Source organism: Mesitornis unicolor, unplaced genomic scaffold, assembly GCF_000695765.1.
Source record: "Mesitornis unicolor isolate BGI_N332 unplaced genomic scaffold, ASM69576v1 scaffold23284, whole genome shotgun sequence".
Lineage (NCBI taxonomy): Eukaryota > Metazoa > Chordata > Aves > Mesitornithiformes > Mesitornithidae > Mesitornis > Mesitornis unicolor.
This window is the reverse complement of record NW_010178397.1, coordinates 117-25495: the sequence shown is the minus strand read 5'-3', so window position 1 is coordinate 25495 and position 25379 is coordinate 117. Positions and strand designations below refer to the sequence as shown.

Here is a 25379-nt window from a genome sequence, read left to right as displayed (position 1 = left end):
GACACCGGGCCGGGTCCCCCTCGCTCTAGGCTGATTGCTCTGGCCGTCCCGCTCCCTTCGGAGAGGCCCCGCTGGGCCCGCCCCCCAAACCAGCGCCCGGGGGAGTCCCCGGCACCTTCACCGCCGGCTACCGTTTCTTTCCCGCAGGGGTTGTACCGCCACCCTGGGCCGCGGCCTACGCACCGGCCCCCAGAGGTTGCAGGAGCTTGCGAAGGCGGCGGCCACGAAGGAGGCGGAGAACCAGAGCGCGACCGACCTGAGGTGAGGCGGCCAGGCCGCGCCGGGAGGGCGCTGCCATTTGCCACGTACTGGGAGGTGTTTATCGCCTTCGGCGCTTTTTCAGCCAAGGAAGGAAAGCAAGTGGCTTGACTCAATCACAAACGCAGCTTGTGTCTTTCGGAGGCTTGGTCCCTTCTTTCTTTCCCACTATGAAATAAAACTTTGCAAAATTTAAAGAGTGTGTTCCTGATAACACTTGTTTTGCTCCTCAGCCCTTTAATCCTGCAGAGGAACTCCATGAGGTGGGATGGAAAGGTCTATGAAGAGATCCCAATAGCTCACATCAAAGCTACATATAACAAGTAAGCAAATGAGCTGCTCCATTCCCAGTCTGACGGAAAATGAAAGCTTGTAACACACCCAGGCTTTGGGCAGTCATCATTTTGATCAACAGTCTCAAAAAAAGGGGAGTGGTCATGACTGGGGAGATGATAATACTGAATTCAAACCCCAGTGCTGTTCAGGGAGCATAACTGTCCTTATAGTGTCTTTAACAGTAATAAGATTGTTACTACATGTTTTGGCTGCATTCTGATACGAAAAATTAGATGCTGATGGCTTTAGTGGCAGGTTACTTCCACCCCTCTGCTCTAACACTACTGCTGTATTCTCCATGAGATTGTTGTGTCTCATTAGTGATCCCTAGTGTGGTATTTTACCGTTTCCTAAAGCTCTTTTAAGTTCTAGAAATGTTTTGTGCCGTTTTCCTATAAATAGAAGAGTTAAAATGTTCACAGTGAGGGGTGGGTCTGAAAGGGCTGAGCAGTCTCTGAGGTATTCCTGGATAAAATATACCTTTTCTAGAAAGGTTTTGCCACCTCACTCATTTTCTCTAGAAGGACCTAGGAGGTCACTGCTGGGAGGTCTCTGCAGCTAGAGTGAGTGGGATACCTCAAACCTGAGTGCTGAGTTCGGGTGGCTTGGAGACAGGAGATGGGAGTTCTGTGGTGAGCCATGCCAGTAAGCTGAGTGAGAAGAGACTGGAGAATAAAGCTTTGTTCTAGCTTGCTTCTTTCCTCTTTCTGTAGCACCCACATCCAAGTGGTCAGCTTTGACAACCAGCCGTTTGCCCGTACGTCCTGTGGCACTGAAGGCTTCCAAAATGCCAAGAAGGGAACTGCCATCGCGGCACAGACCGCAGCCATTGCAGCAGCAGTGGTGAGTCCCCACTGATCTCGCCCTCCCAGAGGGGAGCACTGACTGCATCCCCCACTACCTGGGTACACACCTCCCTCGCTCATAGGCAGCCATCCAAAACTCTTCCTTAGTGCTCAAGCAGCACACTGCGGTTTGCTGACAGTTTCCCCAGCTTCATCTGACACACTGCATATCTTCCCACAGACAAAGCGTGTTCAAAACAGCAGTTAGAAATGTCCAGAGGGTCAACTTAGCTGTGTACGTTGTGATTGGGAAATGTAACTTGGAGCCTGTCCTGTTCTAGCTCCAGTTTGCATAGCTCCTTTTTATTAAGTGAACATCTCTCTGCCATTTTGGACATGTAGCCCCTGAATCAGCAGCAGTTCAATTTTGGCACTGGGGGGGACAAAGAAGCGGCTGTAAGTACTGGCTGAATGCTTTCTATTTCCCCTCTGCTACAGGAGAACTAAGCTGGTGGCAGCAGTTCCAGTCAGAGAAAGTGATGTCCTTGCACATGTAGTTTCCAGCTGCATACAGTTTACTGTAATTGTTCCTAAAAAAACATGCGGGTGCCTGGGTGGCAGGAGAAGATGAGGCTGGCTGTGTCACAGTCCTCATTACAACAGAATGAGGCAAGGTTAAACTGAAAATCCTCGTCCTAAATTAGGTGGAACTCTCTAGCCTTTCATGTCAGGCATGTTTGATGCTGCTGCTGGCCAACAGTTTCTTGTGGTCGACTCAGAGAAATATAAGAACATCTTCACTATTAATCTGTGCTTATCAGAGCCTCAAAATAGCTGCATAGCTGCGCTTGGCCAGATCTATTCTGTCATTGTTCGAGTTGTTAGTACATGAATTGTACCAGAACACAAAAAGCGAGAGGCCCAGAGGAGCTCCATCCACGTGGTGGCAGCACAGCTATGCTTTACAGCAGGAGGTTTTCATTTCCAATTTGCAAGCCCCTAGAATTTTTAGACTGAAGGTGTGGACTCCTGCACAGCAAATATAAAGCTTGGCTGCTTTTCTCATTCACCCTCTAGAAGGAATCCACTGATCACAGGAGAGAAGTCGCTGCACTGGAGAAAGGAAAACAGCTTAGAGTTCGCCCTTGTCAGTTCAGTCACGTATCCATGGATATGTTATTTCTGCCCTGGCTTTAAGTCACAGATAGTTTGATCTTAAAGCCTTCTCTGCATGCAGAGGTGACAGCCTGGCACAGAAGTTCTTTTAAGTTGCCCAGGCTGTATCCAGGCCTCCTTTTCTCCCAAGAGTCTTTGTGCAGTAATCCCCATATTTGTCTTTTGTATCCATTACTACCTACTCTTTATTTTTACTCAAAGAATACTATGATAGTGAATCAAAAGGGAATGAAAGACTCCGGAGAGCCAGAGCAGCAGCAGTTGTATCAAAGAGAACACTAACCAGTTGTTCTTTTTACAGAAAGCACGCGGAAAGGGTGTGTTACACGTACGAGTCATGGTGAAAGGACTGGGACCAGGACGCAAAGTAGGTATCAGAGTTTCTTTTACTATTTTTCTTTCTCAGCCGTTATCCAGGTTTTTAAATTCAGACTGGTCTCATGACTATACCTATTAACTTGTTTTTTCTGAAGGTAATGTAAAGAATTCATCACTCAAGTGCCTAGTGATGAAATTTTAGAATCACTAGAATTTTAGAGTAATTTCACTTTGGAGGCAGAATAAAAGCTGTGTCTGGGACTTCTTCCAACTAAAGCAGGAAAATTGATGGGAACGCTGATATGAATTACTTATTTTTAAGATAATTACAAAGTAGAACCATTAGAACAAGTTGATTGTTGGACAGGGGGCCAAACTATTTTCCCCTGAGCTTTTCCTTTCTCTGCTGCTCTGTGTTGATAACAGCATGTCATCTGCTGTCCTGTTCTTTCAGGCTGCCATCAAGGGTTTGACTATGGGAGGTTTGGAGGTCATCTCCATCACCGACAACACCCCGGTTCCACACAACGGCTGCCGCCCACGGAAAGCCAGACGAATGTGAGAGGGGAGTGCAAGAGACACACAGCATTCAACATCAGTTCATGCAACAGGGACTGGGTTGAATGTTGTTCCTGTGACAGACTCTGGAAAGCCATCCTCCCTGGAAACACTTGTTGAGGGAGGCTTGAAGAAGAGAGACCATCCTGGCCTTAAAAGCCCAGGTGGTAGAAGCTGGTGTAGAAGCAGGAATATGTGTCCTCCCTTAGTGGGAAGCCTCTTGTGTACAAAGTTTGTTGATTATTTTTTTTTCCTGCTGCGTTCTCAAAAGTGTTTTGAATTGTTACTGCCTCTCGACTGCTCTCTTCCTCTTACCACTGTATGTGGCTCTTGTCTAGCCCTCCATGGTATTACTGCCCTTGTTAGATGGAAAGGGAGCTCAAGGTCTAGGTCTCTGCCTAGTCAGCTGCAGTAAACAACTGCATAGGGTCACATCATCTTCCTTCCCTCGTTCTCTCACTGCACACATTTAGGGTAACTCTTCCCCTTCCCTCTGGCTTGCAGAGCTCAGTGTGCCGTGTGAGAGGCCACTCTCCCTGTTCGCACAGCATGGAGCGCTGTAGCCTGGATCTGTTATTGGCAAAGATCTGTTGCGGTGCATTGTTTCACCCGAGCTGTAGCTGGCCTGCCAAAGCTATTGGCAAATGGAAAATGCCAGTCCTAAAGGGGTTGGGATCTTGCCAGTTTTGATGCTTGCCATTTCTCATCCTGCCTTGTGCACCATGAACTGGTCGTGGGTAAAGCAAGCAGGGGTTTAGTAGCCTGAGGAACGATGAAATGCTGCCAAGATGATTTAAAACACTTAAGTCTTGAACTGTACCTCTGTATATCCACAGGCAGCATGAGCTTGTCATGGGTCTGTGATGTATTACTGCTGTCCCAGCTCCATCCAGAGAGGATTTCTGCCAAGCAAATATGTTTGGGGCTCTCGAGCATTAACCAGGGAAGGTAACAGCAGTAACTGACCACAAGATTGATTTCCTGGACAGCAGAGGCACACTGCCCAGGAAAGGGCAGCTCCTTCAAATCCACACTGCTAGAGAAGCCCAGGCCATATACAGCATAGGCTGAGCAAATTTTTCACCTGTAAACAGTGCATATTTTGGTGCAGGCAGCAGTTCTATCACAAACCCAGAATATTCCTTTCTATTATTTCTCTTTCTGTCATTCCTCCTTAGTTTCTTAAATTGCACAATTAACTATTCTCTTCCTCTTTAGAGAAAGGGTACCATGGCAACAAGGCAGTGAACCTCCTTCATGGGGCTCAGTGGCACACGGCAGGTTTTGAAAGAAATCAGTCTGCTTAGAAGAGCCTGTTGAGTTGCATTTGACAGAAGAGAAGAAAAGGTTCAGATGAATCCCCTACCTTACTCTGACCAAATTTGAACAGAGGGTAGGTTATCTTAACGGGAAGTTCCTTGAGCTGTCACAGATTTGACAGCAAGGAAGAGAGGCTCTTCCATAGATGTTTGACACACTGGAAGAGCTTTCCTCTCGCTCCAGAAATATGGCTGAGCTTCTAGTGACTGCATAGTCTCCTTTTTAAGGTGAAGATACCAGGTCAGCTATAAACCACGAAGATTAACTCCCCAAGTATCCAGGCAGCAAGCTGAGGAAGGCACGTGTGAGCACTGATGTGCCTTACAGCAAGGCAGGACTGGTTCTGTGCCAAGCAGTGATCAGCCCTGGGAAAGGAGGAGTCCCAGTCCATGCTGGCAGGCTTGTCAGCGACGTACTGTCTAACACACTGAGAAAACCAAGCACTACCATGCTCTGCCACAAGCTGCTTGTCACATCAATACAGCAGAAGTGCCCACATCAGACAAAGATGACAGAATAAATTGAAAAATAAGACTGGGAAGAGATTTGCAGTCTGTCCGAAATTCAGCGAAGAGTAGGTGGATGACTTGGGAGACAGAAAGCAGCAAGAATAAATCTTCGTCTTACCCAGACTTAGAATCAAGGCTGTGCCCTTCGTAAAGGCCACTCCTTGGTTTCTGAGCATATGTGAACATTTTATGAAGTTACCAATACACTGCCACTGCTTATGCCGTGGGAAGTTTTCTCTCCCTGCCTAGTCCTGGTACCTACCCCTACTTCTTCCTCCAGCTGATATTTATAGAGCACTCTGAGCTGGACAGAAGAGGCAGACACGATTTTCCAAGGTTCAAAGGCTGGATCTGTACAGTACCATGCATTTTTTATCTTCCAAATCCCCAGCTCCACATTCCCTCCCTGAGCTCTCTGCCACAGTGCTGCAGTTGCACAGCTTTTTGCCAGAGTCATGTTTTCCACCCACCTTCTCTCCTGCCCTGATGGAGCACCCCCAAAGCCATGTCCTACCCAAATGCTCCACCTGAGCTGTTTGTTCTGCAGCACATCCTGGGCCTCTGGGCAGTTGTCAGTGAAGTGGGAGCGTGCAGCCGTGCAGAGTACAGTGAAAAAAGTCTTAAAACTCTCTATTGTTGTTTGTCCTGCAGGGAATTTAGACACCAACAGCACTTAATGATTTCCTTACCCTTCAGATGAAACTACTAATTAAGGCCTGGGTGGAATACTGCTTTCTACTGGCTCACATTCCTCCTGAGCAGCAATTACTTCACTTGTCAGTAGCATGGTCACAGCATTAGCACGCTCATTAGGGTCACATCTACTCGCTTTGGGCTTCCCCATTGATTTGGGACATTTTTCTCTCCACTTCCTCCTAACTTTTGATTCCCTGCTCTCAAAGAAGCCTTTTTCTGTGAAACAACCTCAGAAACTGCTACTGACCACAGAGCTTCACTCTGGTTCAATTCTGGCTTTTCTGGGGTTTTACCCAGCATTTCAGAATACCACCTGAACCTTTCTCCATCACATAGGGGATGAAACACAAAACAGGGTTCTGACTTACAGATAAAATGCTACTTCAGGTTTGTTTGCCCCTCAGTGAGTGCCATACCACCTTGAGGATTTAGTCTAACTCAGTTACCTGTCCCTTGGAAAGGGACAGCATCTGGTGGCTTGGAAAAATTGCCCCCAGCCTTCTCCCTAATATAGTAGTACTCTCCAAAGAGGAATTATTTCCCTATCCCCTGCAACAAAGACTTTCTACCTAGAGCTGCAGCTTTATCTGCTGAATTGGTGATAAACTATTTCTTATGTGAGCATCTCAGTGACAAGAGTCAGGCAGCCAATTCCAATCCCTTTGTGAGATTCAATTAAACCATTAATTAAGTGATGTCAGTGTCCTTTAACAGCTGACTGTATACACAAGCAAGCGAGGAGAAGGGGACAGAGCCTGCAGTGCCAATAAACCGCAGCAGCAGGGGTGGTTTACCACAGCCCAGCTGCAGCTGTTAGGGACATCTGCACAGGTTTTGCTGGCTTTCCCTCTGGTGCGGGAATACCTGGCTCAGGATATGTACAAAGTGGGTCGATGAGTAGGTCTTTATAACCCTAAAGCACCCCTGGGGAGCCTTTGAGAGGTAGGAGTTCAAGTCAGGTTATGTTTTTGCACTCAGACTTCAGCAGATAACCACGGTGCTGCAGTCCTGCCTGATGTCCCTGCCCCTCTTCCCCTCCCAGCTGCCCCTCCAACCTCAGCCTCTGATCTCTCAGACCAAAAAGAGATCAAGGACCCTCAGATTGTTTTTGTGCTTTTCCTATGTTCTCTCCCCTCAAGAGGAATTAATGGGCACTCAACGACAGTGGGAACTGCTCAGAGGTTTCACTAATGAACTGCCTAATAGCATCCAAGTTCCCGTGCTGATGGTGAAGCGAGGCTGCAGGGTCCTCTTGGGGAGGCGCAGAGGGCAGCCAAGCCTTGATGCTATTCCTTTTTTTAAAAAAAAAAACACTCATGCCTCCTCTGCTGTGCTCTCCAAGCTCCCCCTGCACTAGTGCCACTAGACAGGGTCCTTTTCATAACTCTCTTCCTACACCCACATTTACTGAGAATCAGAGGCTGCACACCCAGACCCAAACCTCTCAGCAGCTACAGAGCCCTAGCAGCCCTTGCTTGGGAGAGCTGCTCCCACCGGCAGCGTCACAGCTTGTTTTTCTAAAGAAAGTAGGCAGAAAGAAGAAAGGTTGGGAGCAAAGGGCTGATTGCTAAGTGAGGATGCGGGTGATGAAAAGGTGGGTCAGGAAGGAGAGAGAACACGGAGGGAAAAATGCAGGAAGAGAAAATACAACATAAAAAAATGGCTAAATCTCCCAGCTGGTGGTCCAAGAGTCAGCACAGATTAAAGAAGGATGCAGAGAAGGGCTGTCCAGAACTGGGCTGAATGCACTCCCCTTTGCTGTTGTCCCAGCCAGACCTACACATCAGAAGCATGGGGTGGCCCTGCTCAGGAGCCCTCCCTGCCAGCACAACCAGCTCTTCGGGGCTTTCCCTTCACCATTTTAGAGAAGGCACAAAGAGCATCCCAAAGCTGTCTTTAGAAACTGCTCCAAAGCCTCTCCAAGTGGCAATGACAGTCCCCAAAGCCTTCCTTCTCCTTCTGAGCTGGCTCCAAAAGCCCTCCTCTGTGCCTTGCCACTTAACGATTAAATTTACAAATCCAAACTCTAAGCTTAGCAGCTGGGATTAGTGTCCACTGTGCCTCCCAGCCACATTGCTAAACACTCCAGCTTTTGGCACTTTCTCCCTCTGCTTGCTCCTCTGTGCAGGAGCAGGCCAGGCTTCCCACTGCACACAAGACTCCAGATAACAAAACCTGGGGCCCCAGGCAGGAGAAACACATTTCATCCCCCAGCCCCTTCAGCAGGTCCCAAGATGAGGTGGTGAAATAGAGCTCTCATCAGTTCATGCACCAGCCCGCAGGCAAACAACTTGCTCCCCTAATTGCCAGCCATGGCTCTCATGCAGCCCCTTGCCAAGACCTGGATGCTGCTTTTCATTTTGCTCCTGCCGAATCCCTAGCAGTAAATTATCAATTTCCTGAGCTGCCAGGGTCAAATCAACCAAGGAACACAAATGACTTTAGACGGGTCGGCCCTCTGGGCTTCTCTGTAACGCCAACAGCCGCGAAGCAGCTTGCTCCAGTGCTGGGAGATGCTGTGAAATGATCTGCCCTTGGCCATGTTTGCAAAATCAGCCCTGTTTACTGAAATCCCTGCAAGAGCAGCAGTGCAGCCAGCTGGGGAGATCCCTTTCCTAGTGTTCCTGCAGCCAAGAGTGGTAGCGCTGTCACCAAAGGACCACTGTAAAACTGGGACAGACCCTGCTGGGTCTCAAGCAGCCGCACAGCAGAGCTGCTCTTCCCAGCTCTTTCTGGAGCCAGCGGGTTGGCACCGACATCTCCTTCAAATCTGAGCCCTCTCTGGGGAAGAAGCTGGCGTGGGCAGAGCCATTGTCTGGGGTCCACAAAGGGTAGGAGGCAGGATGACGAGAGATTAACTGGGACTTTGCAGCCCCAGGCCAGACGGGCTGCGATGCACAATCACGCTGTCAGCACAGAATTTGTCTGTCCTATGTTACAGGAGACCTTGTTTGGCTGCCAGCTGCCCCTTCTCCCTTACAAAGAGGGATTTTACTGGCATTAAGGACTCAGCGGTCAGGGCTGAATCAGTGACCTACCTACACTGCTGCGGGTATCAGCACAACTAATCTGAACCTTACCTTGACCTCAAGACCAGCCCCTAAAAAAATAGGGCAGCAGCAATGAAAACCAGCCTTCACGGCCAGAGCGTGCACTGCTCTGCGATGGGGCGGTGCTGGTGTTTCAGGAGGGGCATCCTACCTGTGCCGACGCTGCAGTACCCCACAGGATGCGGGTTCAGCACACCAGCACAGGCCAGGGCTCCCCACCAGTTGCCACAGGGGTGCTGGCACGCCTTACCTCTCCAAACTCACCATCTGAACGATTTCACCCCCCCAAGTCAGATGCTGGGTGCAGCAAGGCCGTTTCCATGTGGACGGCTGTTTCTCCCTGTTACCATGGTGACGGCGCCGGGCGCCAGCAGGCCGGAGGCGGGAGGGCGAGGACCATATCTCCCCGGTGCTCGCCAAGGGCAGCAGGTACATCTAATCCAGCATCGCTCCATTTTACGCCTTTGAGGAGCACCGAGGAGCTATCAAATGACCAGCTTGGCGGCAGTGAGCAGGTGCTCGGACGGATGTGGTGCTGCCCGCTGCTCTTATTAACACCCTAAAATCACACCAAACAGTGGCCAGCCAGCTATGGCAGGGCTTCCCTGCCACCTTCCTGGCTCTCACCCCGCCAAGCCCCCTCACATCCCATGGCTCCAGCAGCCCCAGGGCTGGGCTGCATGTCAGCACTGGCAGCGTATCCTCACCAGCTCCATCCAAGGTAACCAGAAGCTGCTCCCCAGTTCATCAGGCACTGGGATGGAGACAGTGCACTGGTACAACTCTCTCCTGTACCATTCTGCCTCCCTACCTGACGCTGTTACAACGTGCTTGGATGAAGGACGCTGGTAGATGAGAAAAACCTGTGTAAGAGCAGCTTTCAGAGGGGAATGGTGTACCACCAAGGGAAGGGGGCTCAGGGAGTCCTCCAGGCAAAGCCAGGGCTATTTTTGGCCAACGCTTGGCATGTTGCAAAGTTACTGGGAGAAAGAAGGAGGACAGCCACGGAGAGTAGAAGCAATGTGTTCCTGGCTTTAAAAAGGCTGAATTCAAACTAATTCTGTCACCCACAGAAAATAAAATCCTCCAAAGGCTCCAGTTCATACCTGGACAAAGCAGAATACAGAAAATGCTGGGGGCTTTATTGTGTCGCCCACGACTTTCCATGGCTTTGTTGCAGTTTCTACAGGATTTTCTTTCACAGTGGCCAAATACTGTGCTGCTCCTCCTCTAGCAAAGCTCCCCTGGCAGGCACCCACCAAGCATCTCCCTGCCACGCTTCTCTAAAACTGCCCTCAATGTTACAGGTGCATTTGGCATCCTCACTAAACTGAGGACAGACAGCAATCACCCCACTAGCAAACTGCAACAGCTAGAAGTTGCTCTAGGAAAACATTTCACTTCTGGGAGGAAAGAAACAAGAGACACAGTAAAAAATTACCTCTGCACAAATGCAGCAAAGCCTGAGGGCTCATAATACGACCTCCACTCCTTGTTAACCAGGTGAGGGCCAACGTGCTACCCAGATGCTGCAGCACAGCCCCAAGCAGCTGGGACTAGGAGCACAGTGCCCCTTTCAGTTCTCCTTGCATGCAGGACCATAGTAGCTGCCCATGAATTACTAGCTTCCAGATTGCTAGTCTAAAACCAGTGTGGTATTTTTATGTCAAAACATCAAGAAAAGAATGCAATTCAGGGCTTTTCCCACATGGGTGTTTTTCCGAGAACTCATTTCCTTATGCAGTAAGTACAGCTCTTCCCCGAGAGAAACAAAGGCAAATCAGACCTTAGCCAGCAAACGGCTCTAGCAGGGGACGCTGCTGCCTGATGAGCAGTCAGTCTGGTGGGCAGGTAGTGCCAGGCTGTTACTGCTACGACGACTGACTTTGCACAGCTCAGCCCACATCCCCCGCAGCCCTGGAGCAAGGAAAACAGAAAAAAGTCCTTTCACTACTCCCTCTTCCTGAGGAGCGTTTGGCCAGAAAAGCTTTTACAACCATTAATAAAACAGGGAAGCACAACGATTCAGGCACATCATCAACGTGGAGACTGAAACGCAGAAAGCAAGGCAAAAGCAAACCCATAAAATCCTGTCCCGTTGCTTGCCCACAGGACCATCTATTTGCTCTGCAGCGTGCAGCTCTGCTGAAGGTTCACACAGGACAAAAGCCATCCATTGCCATCCAGCCTCTACCATCTCCCTGCCCACAGCCCTGCAAGATCCTGCAGGAAAAGCTGGCAGAAAAGTGGCAAAACAGAGGACACAAACAAGAAACCGAAAGAGACTTCTTAAAGCATCAGAAACCTGATTCTTCTATCTGGGTCAAAAGGACCAAGGGAAGCATAATAGACACCAGCACCTGAGCAAAAGGAAGGTCCTATAAGTACACCAAGAACATCAGGGAGCTAAATCAGGGCCAGCCACTCAGTGCTGGAAGGTTAATTGAACGGAGTCTTTAGTAGGGACACAGCATTAACGGATACATAGGTTTGATTCTAATGGGATTTCTGTGGCTCGCTCTCTAATGCAGTTTATATAAGAAATTCTACAAGTGTCCTGCTTTTACTACTAGTTCTTTTTTTAAAAGCAAAGGCAGCACAAGAAGTATCAAAAGATGGGATTTTGCAGTCAGTCAAACATGGTTTCCAAGTCAAGCATCTCCTTGTCACTTAGTGCCTATCTGAAAAGCCACAAGTTCAAGAGTTTCTGATACGCTCAAGGTCTCCAAAGGAAAGCACACATGAAAACGGAGGAAGGGTTCAATGGAAAGCAGCCTTCATGCCCAAGATGGGGATGCTTAAAGGAACTAACACAAACAGGGATGCTGCTAGGTTGCTACAGAGCAGCAACAGATTGCAAGGTGATCCTGGACTTTGGGAGGGTCTGGCTGGCACAGCACACAGTGCAAAATTCCAGCGCCTTGGCCCAACCTAAAAGAGGAGGGCAGATGACAGCTCTTCTGCCAGCCAAGGCGTGTTCAGCTTTCATCTCTTGACCATGGTCCATCAGCAGAAAATGGGCACAAGCTTAGATAATGCTATAAATGGAATAAAGGAAAAATCTCTGAATGCAAGTAGGGCCAGTAATAATATATAAAGGGGAAAATGTAACTGAAGGCCAAGAATTCCTCCCCCAGCATTAGCTCATGTAGGCAAGAATTTGAGAAACTACAGAAATGCCTCAGGTAGGAACATCCTTGTGCACACTTGTACTCCAGGTGCTGGGAAGAGGCAGCAAACTCACATATGACATCCCTGTGCAGTCCCAGGCACACCCCTGCCGTTTCTTCTTGGCCAAAGGACTCCCATCTGCACCATTAAGATTTTTGGAAAGACAAAGACAATAATTCAGGCTCTTAACGCAAATTCTGTTTATTCCATTTTTGTCTTGTATTGCTAACAAATGTTCATCCTAGCCTAGGAAAAATACCAGGTAGAAAATATCCCTCCCTTTCCTCCCACCCTCCCCACTGCGCACACGCTTTTTGTTTCTTAAATAAATGAATCAAAATTTCAAGCATGAGAGACTTTTCTTTCAATACATTTCTGTAATAAAATTAACTCTGTTGTAGATAGAAAATGCAGCAGCCAAGACGAGAGGATCTGCTATGCTACTCCAAGGCAATTAGTACCCAGAATGATCAATCAGTTTGTCTGCAAACATAATAAGAAAATACTTTGCACTTATCCAGCACTTTTTATCCATGAATCTCAAAGTGTTTTACAAAAGCCGAAAATATGTTTTTGGCCTCATTTACGGAGAAGAAAACACCAGCTGGAACAGGGAGAGATTTGCCCCCAGTCACAGAACAATTTAATAGCAAAGCTAAGAACGGATCTCTGGTCTCTCAGCACCAAGTCCAACAATTGGTGCCATGCTCTTTGATTCACACAGGACAGCCTGAATTTGGCAAAAACTTCGACTGCAGAAATGCTGAAGTGGTTTATATTTTTTGCCACTAAGAAAAAGTCTAAATGGAAATCTGAGAGATAGTTTAGTGAGCACTGACCTCCAAAGGCTGTGACACCAAGGAGTGAACCCAGTCTTGAATGGAGCTGCTGAGAGCTTTGGAACAGAAAAAAAAAGTCTCATACTGGAAGAATGAACAAATGTGAGTGGTGCAGGAGGTAAATCCATGATCTACAATGTGCAAACGATTCTCCACTTGGAGCTTTAATTCAATGTTTGAGGAACAGATCACAGGATAAAAACCTAAACCCTTGACAAATAGTGTTATTAGATGGAGAGGAACCTGGAGCTAAAGCACGCGTTGCCTGACACCTCCTCTAGTAGCAGTCTTCTGACCTGAAGTCGCTCCTGACAGACCTGAGAAACCAAGAGTGCAAACACCAGGAAAAGAGCAGTGAAATACGGTTAGCAAGGCCAGGACAGAAGCACCATGAGACAGAGAGTAAAGGCTGATTCAAGGACCCCAGGGCACCCTCGGTTACAGGGTCCACTATTCATGCCATAAGCAGGCATCAACAACCCACAGAGTTATTTTCCTATGCGTTACCATGCAAAATGAATGTGTGACTTCAACACTGTCCTTCACAGGCAAGTGGCCACAACACATCACCCACAGCTCATTTTGGTCCAAACAAGACACCCACAGGGTCCTTTAAAGGGTGTCCCATGAATAAGCACCAATGTTCTAATCCCCCCTCTGTATCTCCTATAGGAACAAGACAACAGCAGGCTCCAGCTTCCAACAGAGCACCTTGTGATGCTGGGATAACTGCACTGCCCGGCAGCACACAGTCATAAACCTGCGTGCAGAAAATGTTGGCCTACAACCAAAAACTCAGTTTTTAAGAGAGAATGGCAGGCCAGCACCCTCACCAGCCCACAGTGGCAGGTAATATTACACCCTGGAGTTTATTTTATCAGCAGCATGAACACTGCAGTGGTCCCGTGAGCAGCGGCGCCCCAGCCAGCTGTGCTTTGAAGCCAAACACCAAATCGGGTTCTCATAGAGAACAGCGCATCAGACACGGAGAGGTAAGCAACCTAAGTCAACAAGCTCGTCTCCTAACTGTAAACCTGCAGCAATGCACATCAATTCAGGTCTACTCTCTTCTTTCTGGGCAAACCCAAATGCTATTGATTTTCCACGCTTGTCATCCAACAGGCAGGAGGGTGCCAGCAGTTGGGTTTCCCTTCCCCTAGGCAGCAGAACCTGCAGATGGCCATGAGGATTCACCCCCATGCTGCAGAAAAATCCTTCCAGCGTGAGCAAGGAGCTGTTGTTGCTCTCCACACCCTTCTTCCTTCTGTGCTCACCTCCTCGTGCACTACAGACACAGCCTGCTGCCCTGGCTTTCTGGTATTTACACACCCCCTTCCACTTAGGAGCTTTTGCAGATACTAAGGCACAAAGATTAAGTGACTTGCATAAAAGTCAGGAACACACCTCATGTCTCTCAACTGCAGTGATTTCTCGCACCTTTTTTTCCTGACCTCTTGCATATTAAAATCACGTGAGTATATTGTGTGGATGAGAACAGGATTTCATTTCCCTAGCAATACCGAAGACACAAACATGGGTAGCTGTATTTCTAAGCCCTCCCCATGGCTTCCATCCATTCCCTCTAGCACAGGCTGTTTGTGTCAGCAAGGTAGGACAGCACTGGTGCAGAACAGAGCACTCAACAAATGGGTTGCAAAGCCCCATCTACAACAGGAGAGAAAACAAACATGCCCCTGGGAAACCAGGAAAGGAACCTCAGCTACATTTTGTTCATCAATAGCAACAGGGAACAACAGCAGCGCTTCATGCAGCAAGACCTCTGCAGTATAAACAGGGTCAGAAGAAACACTCCCACACCTCATGTGAGCGGACTGGCTTTCCACAGCAGAGGGCCCTGCGAGATGTTGGCTGGTAGGAGCTCCCAGGTCCGGTTTCTTGACACAAGGGACGGTTTGGTTTCCTAGAAGGTGTGAGTGTCTGGCTTTGGTGTGTCTGTGGCAGAGGCCCAGCTCCGAGGAGAGCAGCCACCCCGGCTACATGTCGTGCTATGTGCAGCTGTGCCTCATGTGGAAGTTAACCACATACTCTGCATTGGTGCGCTGCACTGAGATGGCAAAGGGCTCGAAGGGGTGGAAGGTGAATGCAACCAGGCGTCGCACTGTGTGGTTGATGGGTCGTCCCAGGAGTCCCGCCTGGATCTCAAACTTCAGGAGGCCAGAATCACGAGCATAAAATCTGAAAGGAAGAGAAAGTCAATTATGGCTGTTCCTGACTATTGACTTTGCCATCTGGGCTCTTCATACACAGACACAAGTGCTTTGTTCAAATTCTGGTACTCCCTCAGGGGCAGAAGGTCCTTCAGGTGAGTGTCCAGCTCTTGGCTATACAGGGAAGTCCCTCCCAGGGCAGCTCATTTTTCACTGTCTAGAAACACTTGACTTCATTTTAGTATCATCAGTGAGAGAACTCTGCCTGTAATTTTTCATTGACGTAGCTGACTGAATAAGTTTGGTCCAGACCCCACCTGTCCTGGCTCTCTTAATGCAAGCTGATCCCTCAGGCAGATATACCATACAGAACTGAGCTCACTTCCCTTAGCAGTGGCCTTCACTCCGAGTGTAAGGAAGGTGAACAGCTGGATCCAATTCTGCTCAAGCGTGAAAAGCTGTACTTTACCACTCAAGCAAGGCTTTGCAGTTCCTCAGATTTGCAACAAAAAAGCAATAACAAGATAGGCTGGGCAGAAAGTACCTGGTGGATTGCACTCAACAATCATAGCAAGGGTACAGATGAAGGAAAACCTTGTGTCCTTCTGCCATCACCCACAAACCTGACTGTGGGTCAAGCTCATTTGTGTCTCCGAACAAGTGAGCTCTGGAACACAGCTTCAGCACAAAGCCAACATTGGCCAGGGGATGAAGCAAACAGTGAAGAGACTGGCAAGTCTAGGAAGCTCTTTGCTTCTTGAACCTTCTCTGCATACTCCGTGTAACCGACATAAGCCCAGGTAACACCACTGTCCCGCGCTGCTGTGGGAACAGGGGACTCTGTGATGGCCCCACTCTCCTCAGGACTTTGGTGGAGGTTTCTGGATGTGGTACCTTCACAGGGCAGCTGGGCTCTAACTCAAGTCCTCACCCTGAAGTTGTCTCAGTTCATTAGACCATTTTCTCTGCTCTTTCAGTTTTGGGCACAGACTTGCCATTTTTCCTCCCAGCTGTTTCCTTTTCCACCATCACTTAGTACATGTAGGTATTTTGCATTTTCATCTGGTTTTTAACTCGGAGAATGCTTTTAATTTCCGAACACAACTCCCCCCTGCCAGCAATACAATGCACTCAGCTCTCAGTCTGGAAGAATGGGTGATGACAGATACAGGCAATGCTGTTTCAGAAGCAGACATACTCCACATTTTAACAACACAGCCTATTGAGAACCTCATGTTCTTCCTGGAGGGCCACTCTTCTCTCCCTTCCTCTGAATCAAAGTGCCAGCCAGCCCTGCCTGAAAATTGCACACAAGAACCCAGCAAGAGAGTCACAATCTTGGTATTTGGCTTTTCAAAAAGCCCTTTCCCTCCTACACAAGGCTGGGTATGCAGAGGGTCATTCTTTAAATAAAGCACAGTCCCCCGTCTGCTCCTCTCTCTCCCCAATTCACAATAATTTACTACTCAAGATGAAGCTCCCTGTAATCTCAAAGATGTGCTCAGTTTGGTATTTTTAAATCTATTTTTAAAAGTGCTCTGCAATCAGAGGCCATTTCCATGGGCTCTCACTCTGGGGATAAATTAGGCACTGAAATATAAAATTGTATGTCAACAGAAACAGCAAGACCAGCCTTTTCAAACTGTATGAAAATGGACGATTTATCTGCAGACCAATTTTTTGGTTAAATGGCTCCTTATTAGCCATCTAGATGGATTTTAGAGACCCCCTACTATAGGCAAGGCTGTGTTAGAGCCTCTTCCTCACAAGTGCCATCATTTCACCCAATGAATATCTCCTTAAGTCTCCTGAAAAGATACTGGAAAATGGCAGTGATGGGGAACCTAAAGTCCTTCCCTCATGAGAGCAAACAACCACTGGTCTCTCAGGTAGCCAGAGACGAGAACTGAACCATCTGAGGTGCAGAAAAGCACGAAGGGTTAAAAGGACACAGTGCAAAGAGGGGCACTGAAACCAATGCGTAAAAAGTACAGAGGCCTTCCCATCTCACACATCACGCCAGGAAACTGTACACAGATTATAACACCCTTAGCTGCTGAAGGGTTTTGCACTCCAGCCCATTATAGGACTTACATTACAAATCCTGTGGCCTCTCATTTCCAAGCCCTCTAACCACAACAGGCAGCAGCATTATTTTATTAATCCCTTTGTTTCGCATGTGAGAAAAACAGCAGCGCTACCGCAGCTACTGAATGGTTAAGGTTAGCGCCTGCCTTCTGCTTACCTCCAAAAACCAGGAGCCCCACTGCTCCCAGGCCCTATTCAAGTCCTAATTGACTCTGCACAGCTTTGAGCTTTAAAAGCTCTGGCTCTGAAATGCGGGTTTGCTCAGGGGAGAGAGGGAAGGTGGCACTTCGCTTTGTTTACTACAAAGACGTAACCGCAGCAAATGACTACGGTTTTGCTCCCTTTTGTCTGCGGGAAGCGTACGCAGGTTGGCGCTGGCAGACAACTGCCGCCCTGTAAGTTTTCCCAACGTCAAGCATGACAAGGGGGAAAGGGCAGGCTTTTCTCTCCAGATAACATGAGAGCTGGAGATCAAACCAAATCATACAGGCAGAAAAATCAATTAAATATACGTAATTTGGGAATTGAGAGCGCAGGAATAATCAGAGGTTTCCTACCACCTGAGTCAGGGCCAGGGGAGACATGAAACCGCTTTCTGAGAACCCACTGATGAAAATAAAGTTGGGAAACCAGCCAGAATGGTCTCCCTAGGCTGCCTGAGCCCCAACATGTGTGCAGTTACTAAACAAAGCAGTTAGGCATTGAAGACTCTCTTTGTTTTCAGAGCATAGGTTTGCTTTTGCAGCACTATAAGTGGAAAGACTATTCTGCCTGGAGAACTCAGCCTCTTTGACTCTTTTAGGTTGAATATGTTGGATTTTTAACCACTACTACTTGCAGCCATGGCTGCAGCCAACAAAAAGAAATAAACAGTCCTGGTGTATCTGCAAGAAGCATTGCAACCCTCTTTATTCCCAAGCTCAGACTTATTCCTTCTGCCAGCATCAGAGACTCAGACAGAAGAGGCGCAGAATGGCCCTCACACCCGGCTAAAACCCCTGCTACAGTAACAAATTTCCTACAGATCCCAGAAAGAAGGGGGGTGTGAAGAGGAGTACAGCTCCCAGGGTGAGAACTGTAAACGAGCAAAGTCTGAAAATAGCTTAATCAATACCACAAGTATTCTGGAACAACACCTAACCCAGCTGCTATTTTATTCACAGGACAAACCAGATCGTCCTTGCCAGCTAAACCCACATGCTCAAAAGGGATCCTTCCAGCTCAGGAAAGCAGGCATCCAGAACCATATCACTCTGCAGCCTAAACACAACAGCAGGACTACAGGAAGAGGAGGAGGAACAAGATCATTCATACAGAAAAGGCTCAGGCTTCACAACCCAAACCTTCCCCAGGACAGCTCAGTGAGATCTGAAGAGCCCTCCCACACATACAAGATAAAACAGTTATTGCAAGAAGGGAGGCCAAGCTTTGTGGGACTGCTGAAATAAAGCCTTTGGTGAAAGGATGCTGTAAGAGAAAGGCCTCAATCTAATCCCTTTTCTGCACATTTGATGCCACATGGCAGAGGCAATTTAATGTTACTCTCACTCTGCTCTCCTCACATACAGCTTCTTTGCCTGTTCCGTACCTTATAGGGTGATCACCGCAGGTCTTGGGCCGCTCCATGACTGACACCCACTTGTCATCATAGCTGAAAAGGGAGAGGTCGAGGTATGGGCTGCCACTGTACGACTGGGCACTGATCGGGAGCTGGCCCAGCAGCCTCCGCACGGCCTCCGTGTGCCCTCCATACTTGGCATTCACAATAGTGTCTTTGAACCTGGAGCAAACCAAGAAAGGAGTTTTACTCACAAAGGCCACAGGTGAACAACACAGCTTAAATAAACCAAAGAGGTGGGAAAGAAAACCAGCAGCAGTGTAAGAACTGAAACAGCTAATTTCCAAAGATGTATCACAGTGATTCAAGCATCAACCAGTTCTAGTGACCTTTTTATCCTCCCTCATCATCGCTGTTTCTGCTCCAAAAGTCCAAACTGACAGAAGGGCAAGACTGTGCCTACCCACAAGGTCTGGCCCCAGCTGCTCTGCAGTACAGGAAATGAACAGGATCAGAAACAGGGAGAGGTGGATTAGCAGCTTATCAGTCAATCCAAGTTTTACCACGAAGCCTGAACACAGCATATGCAAAAGCCAGAGGTTTTCACAGTAACAGTTGAGCCCTTAATGTTGACTTGAGAATCCCCTTCTCTCTAGCTGCTGTGTTTTAAAGGCGTAAAGGGAGAAACCTTACATGACGAAGCACCTTGACAAGAAGTGTAAAGCTTTTCAGAAACTACAGTGAGCTGAAAGTTCTTCCTGGTGGAGAGATTAACACAGGCTGGATTTCTTTTTCCAAGTAAAATCTGAGCTTTCCATTTGCAAGAAGAGTCAGATCAGCTGCATGGATGTCATATATCAGGGAAGGTAAAACTTCTCCATTTGACCGGAAACACTCAGTCAAAAGCCAGCTCACTGTGGATCGTGCTCTGTTATACCTTGCTATGTAAGTTAAACACTCCTGTTACTTGTAGCCAAGGGGATGAAAAGATTCTCCTCTCTACTTTAACACAAGGCAGGAGTTGTTCTTCAGGTGTCTGCAGTGAGCTCTCTCAGTCTCTCTTCCACTTAGCATCCTTGATTTCCTGACAGGCAGCTCTAGAAAGTTACAGACACAGTCAACTTCCTCTTACTTATGTGACGTCAACCTAAAAATCAACAGAAGCTCCATGCCCATAAGTGATTGCCAAGTACTCTGGATGATGTGAAACAAGTCACTGGAAGAACAAAACACACTGAGTCACATAAAAATATATTCCAATAGAAATAACACACTCTGCCTCATTAAAACCACATTTGACTGTTAAAGCACATTCTAGAAACCCAGGTTATTTTGGTATTTTGCTCAGCTTTCACAATAGGTTTAGGCAGATGAGTTTCCTTCCTCCTAGCACACTTTGACAGGAACCACAAGTTTATGACTGATGTTGGAGAAAATGCTATAGATCATAGTGTGATACACACTAAATTCAGAGAATGCCACTTGGAAAAATACGTCCAATCAGATGACGCTAGCACCTTGACAGATCTTATCTTCAGAGACCTAAGTTACTGGGCAGTAACACTTTAATAACCTCCAGAAGAGTTACAGCTCAAGAAGAGCTAGAAACATCTTTCCTCCAAAATTCCTTTTCCTTCTTCTAAGCACTGGATCGCCACTGCTTTGTTCCTTCCTGTAAGAAGACAGACGCTATGGAATATAAAATCAGATGCACGAGGCTGCAATAAGAACCATGCCCAAGCCAGACCCTTGCATTACCCAAAGACTAAAGGAACCGGTTTCCTCAGGGTTGCTGTTGTTATTTGATACTAGCCTTCAGCTGACGGGGGCGAGTGTGTGTCAATACGGTATAAAGCATGCTCCCAATGGCTCACCGGCGCTGGATCTGCCTGGCAAAGTTGTTGCTGGAAGCTGAGCAGGGGAACTGGACCGCCTCACTGTGCAGGGTAGCATTCCTGAAGAGGTCACAGAAGTTCTCAAACAGCTCCAGCAGCTCATCCGACGTATTCTCGAATACGGCAATAACCTCTGTGGTCACCATGTTGTACACAACAAAGAACGAAGGCTGGGGAGAGAGGCAGAGGCAGCGGTTACCCAGGAAAGCACAGGTGCGGAACCTGTCCCTTTCTTCTCCCTGCAAGACATCACAGACCCTATCCAAATTTCTCTTCAGCACAGGAGAATTCCACATCCTCACACTAATCCATTCTGCTATTCAAATGCCTCAACAGGTACCAAATTATCCACCTCTTAGCTGTGATTATTTATGAAGGAAACTTAATGGGCTTCAAATTTTTCAACTCAGACTGGATGTCAATATTTCTGATTTCTCTTCCTTTTCTGCCCTCCACCAAATCCAAAACACTTTCTGAAGTGCCAAATTTAATTTTCATTCCTGTTTTTTTCTCAGTGCTAGCTGGCCACAAATTATTCTCCCCTTTGCATACAGACATTATTTTCTTCCTGTTCTTAATAGTTCCATCACACAGAAATGAGCCTTCTTAGTGTACCGTGCACTACACTACTGCCCACAAAAAAGTTGTGCTCTCCAGGTACCCTGCTGGCAAAGAAACAAAAACCTGGAAGGCATTAATGGCTCCTTTTAAATGCCAACATCCTCCCACAAGAAGGTCCAGGCACCATGCTGTGGATTGGCAATAGCAGTGTTTCATGGCACAAACATGCAAGAAATGGGGAAAAAGGTGATATTGGGTCAGTGCAGCTACATCAAAGGGAGAAAACATTCCCACACCTCACTGGGGGGTAGATTTAATCCTTAGTCATCACAGGTGGCTTTCATTAGAGACAGGAGTACTAACACCCCAGCACCCCAAAGTAAGAACCTGCCCCTACTTCAAAGGTCAATGGTAAAAGGTACCATTCTCATGGTATATGCACATATTTGGTTAAATCTCCTGTCAATAAAGGCTTCGCCTCCGGCTCCCTAACAATGCTCAGGGATGATGGCAGGCGCTCTGCCCACCCCACCCACCTGCAAATATCACAAGGTTTATTTGGTTTGCAGTCCTAAAATAAGTTGTGATAATACAATCCAGCCCTCCTATGTCGAAATGAAGCGCGCTAGATGAGGTTACTCACTGGACTACTGCCTGAGGAAAGGGAAGTCCTTCTGAGATAGAGGGTGGGAGCAAAGAGAAAATAAGAGGAGACAGCAAAAGGAAAAACTATTTACATCACTGAAGATTGCAGGGAGTATCCTACAACCTTAAATAAAAATTTCCTTTGCCAGGTTAACAGAGACACATCTGCAGGATGCTCTTGACCAGAGAGACCACAACCTTCACTGCTTTCCAGCAGCACCAGTGACACAGACAAAACACCATTGCAGCATGGGTGGCAGACGACGAGTGTCTCAAAAAGCACACTGCAAAGCTGGCAAGCTTGCAACACAAGCCTGGAGCAACAACAAAAAAACCTAGGCAACATATATACAGCACACAAAATCTGGAAGCGTTCAGTACAGACCCTGACAAAATACAAGCAACCCACAAGCATGAACAGCAATTTCTGCAACCTCCTGGGCAGAGAAGCCAGGGAGAAGAGAGGAGCCTAAAACTGGATTAAACCTCATGTTCCTCTGATAGATGAAAGAAAAATCAGAGTTTCAGTTATTTTGTGAGCCAAGTTTTCTTCAAGAAGCCCTAACACAAAGCTTACACTGAGACAGGTCTGTGGAGACTGCTCCACATATGGAATCACCTCAAGGAAGAACCGAGAAATTAGACGCTTTTCCTCCAGCAGAAAACACACCGCCTGAGGAGCGCCACAAACAAACCACAACCTGCAGCTTCAAGTAACCCTGGGGTGGAGCAAGTCGAGTGCACACTGCAGCAAACCAGGCACAAAAGCCTTGGTAACCGCAGCAGAGAGCGGAGTCGAGCCTATCGCAAACATCTACACCGGGCTCAGGAGCACCATTCCAGATACCAGCAACGAGCAGAACGCTGCAGGCCGCTTCCACAAAGCTTTAATGGCTTTGAGTCGACGGCTCAATTTCACAGGAATGGGTAAAATTGATTAGATTAAGCCTCGCCTACTCCCTCCCAAAGTAACTCCCCCAAACAAACAGCATATAAGAGAAAAATAAAACAAACGAGTAATTTTCCAGGAAGAATTAGACTAAGACAACACACAAAGAACTACTGTCTATTTATTCTAGGATCTAAGTCCTAAGTCTAAGTTAGAGAGGAAGAGAAGGGTATGACAGAAAAACAAATATCTAGGGAACAATCAGACCTACATGCAGCACTGGAGATTTATTACAAACTCCTGCTAAATACTTTCAACAAAAGAAAAACAAAGCAGATTAAAGGAATAGGACAGGATAAAAAACCACCCTTCTGAGTTTCACAGAACTCAAAACCTGACCAATACTCTAACAGCAGTGAAATGAGACAATCCACCTGCAGGATGATGAAACATCTGGAGGGACCCAGAACTTACTGAGCAACATTTGCTTTAATTTGACTTCTTTAGTTCTAAACTGAAAGGAGAAGCAATCAGCACATTAGCTAGACCTAAGGGCTGCTACTCCAATCTGGAGAGATCATAACTATCTCCGACAGAAGGTTGATAGAGTAAGTATGTAGACAGAACAGAACAGGTGACTGGTGACGAATGAAGATTATTATCTTTGAAAAACATGATCGAACATCAATGAGAAAAGGGAGAGATGACTTGTACAACATACCTGTACTACATGAAACAGCAGCTAAAAAAGAAAAATCAGCTGAGGATTTGGGAGAGGGAAGAGGGTTGCACAGCAACTATGAGCAGAGGGAACAACTCCTGGAGAAAGGGGACACGATAACCACATCAGATCTTTTTCTCTCTCATTTTTAATTGAGAAGGAAGCAATGAAATTATGAAATCAAAAAGTAAGGAAGTTATTCAGTATGAGAGGCATCAAACGTTCACACAAGAATAAAGTACCAGGGTCCTAAACAACATTCACAGGCCCAGCTAAGAAATGCAGCTCACAGCATTATACCTGCTTGAGCACCTGCCCCAGAGCAAGGGGCAGCCTGAGGAGACAGGCAGTACCTGGGAAGGATCCGTCACCCGCAGCGTGACCACATCTTCACTAGTGTATTTGATAAACAGATGGTTCTCATCCAAAAGCTGCATTTTCCACATGCGGAGCTGCCTCAACTGATCAAAGTACTGGAAGAATCGTCTTTTTGCTATAGCGCTTCCGTCCTGCTCGGCCCTTCTCCACAGGTACACCAGCAGCCTGTGCTTCAAGGAGTTTATAAAGGGCTCTTTGTAGGGGTTGGCCATCCCTGTCTGAGTGTCCCGCTGCACCTCGGGATACACCGCAGACAGAGTCAAGAGGTCGTCCTCGTAGCAGAAGCGGCCAATAGTCCGTACGTCGATGAACGTACCCTCAGGTGTTACCTGAAAGACGTGAATAGTCTGCTGCTGCACAGAGAGAATGGCCAAAATGTTCTTATAGAGGTACAGCCCCTGGTTGTGAGACAGGATGACTTTGTCACACTTGAAAGTCCGCGTGTCGCAGAGTCTGCCCGTGTGGAGGTCTATGATATGCAAGGAGTAGTCTTCCAAGGGAGACCGGGGATTAGGGGTCACCGACTCACTGTTGCGATAAACCTCAAAGAAGGGAGGGTGAGGCTCCTCGGGCAAGTACGCGGCAGAGCCGACGATCACGTACCGACAGTCGTCAGTGAACAAGCTGCACTCGCGGTTCAAGTGCTCCCCGTTGGAGGCCACGTTGGTGATATGGAGCAGGACAAAGAAGCGTTCAAAGAGTCGCCCCCGGATGTTGACAGATCTTTGGTCGTTGCCGTTAGCCAGGATCTCTCCTTCGTAGCCTTGCAGGAGGTCTTCTGCCGCCTGGCAGCCTTGATACTCGTAGATCTCCAGAGAGGTCTGATCAGAGGAGAAGGCGATGAAGTAGCGGCCGTCGGGGGAGAACTTGCGCAAGAAGCAGGGCGGCTTCTCCACGTTGACCACAGTGAAATTGGGGAAGACGTTCTGGTGGAAGACACGGACTTGGTGCCAGTGGGTGCCGGCCTTGCCCGAGCTGATCCGGCGGCGCTCCAGGCGGTGGATGACGTTCTGGTTCTGGATGCGGCGCGGCCTGATCGTGGGGGCATCATGGTCCATGGTCAGAGCTCTACTTCATCTTCACCCTGCCAGGAAGAGAGCACACATGTGCTAGGACCACACAGAGATGAGGGTAGATTTTAGGATACTGCTTGCACAGATAGGGTGGGGGAAAGCCTCATAGCACCCAGGGAGCAGGGAGGTCAACTTAAAAGTGCAGGTGTGCCTTTGGAAAGGGGGGTGATGACACAGGACACTGGGGAGAGGAAGGCAGAAAGACTGCAAGACAGACCTCAGTGGGAGGTACCAGGGACAACAGGGAACCCCAGAGGGAACCCCAGTGCACCAGGAGGTGGTGGCATCTGCAGCTCTCTGCTGATGAGAGAGACACTGGGAGGAGATGGAGGGAGCCGAGGATGGGGCAGGCACAGGTGGGCAGCAAGGAATGGAGAGAGCCCTCAA

At 47.9% G+C, this 25379-nt stretch overlaps 2 protein-coding genes across 3 annotated transcripts; one reads left to right on the top strand and one right to left on the bottom strand.

Moving 5' to 3' along the window:
• Positions 1-147: 147 nt before the first annotated feature.
• On the top strand, positions 148-3674 carry MRPS11 (mitochondrial ribosomal protein S11; the record flags this gene model as incomplete). Its single annotated transcript, XM_010182451.1, has 5 exons — positions 148-261; positions 492-581; positions 1308-1437; positions 2857-2922; positions 3328-3674. Coding segments are annotated over 5 exons (508 nt in total), but the record flags the coding sequence as incomplete, so codon positions are not given.
• An 11348-nt stretch (positions 3675-15022) lies between these two features.
• DET1 (de-etiolated homolog 1 (Arabidopsis)) lies at positions 15023-25000 on the bottom strand. Of its 2 annotated transcripts, none has more exons than XM_010182449.1 (4): positions 23895-25000; positions 20705-20895; positions 18861-19052; positions 15023-15212 (listed from the first exon to the last, which is right to left on the bottom strand). In XM_010182449.1, the coding sequence occupies exons 1-4, from the start codon at positions 24975-24977 to the stop codon at positions 15023-15025; spliced, it is 1656 nt and encodes a 551-aa protein (XP_010180751.1). In that variant the 5' UTR covers positions 24978-25000. The 2 variants fall into 2 exon arrangements, with proteins under 2 accessions (XP_010180751.1, XP_010180752.1); XM_010182450.1 differs by lacking the exon at positions 15023-15212 and adding an exon at positions 18404-18550.
• Positions 25001-25379: the final 379 nt, after the last annotated feature.

What these genes read in the sequence shown, in the direction of transcription:
- DET1 (XM_010182449.1), bottom strand. Translation starts at nt 24,977, where the DNA reads ATGGACCATGATGCCCCCACGATCAGGCCGCGCCGCATCCAGAACCAG. An exon ending in GGGTGACGGATCCTTCCCAG is followed by an intron (nt 20,896 to 23,894) that starts GTACTGCCTGTC and finishes CTCTCTCCCCAG; the next exon opens with CCTTCGTTCTTTGTTGTGTA. An exon ending in TGCGGTGATCACCCTATAAG is followed by an intron (nt 15,213 to 18,860) that starts GTACGGAACAGG and finishes TCTTCCTTTCAG; the next exon opens with ATTTTATGCTCGTGATTCTG.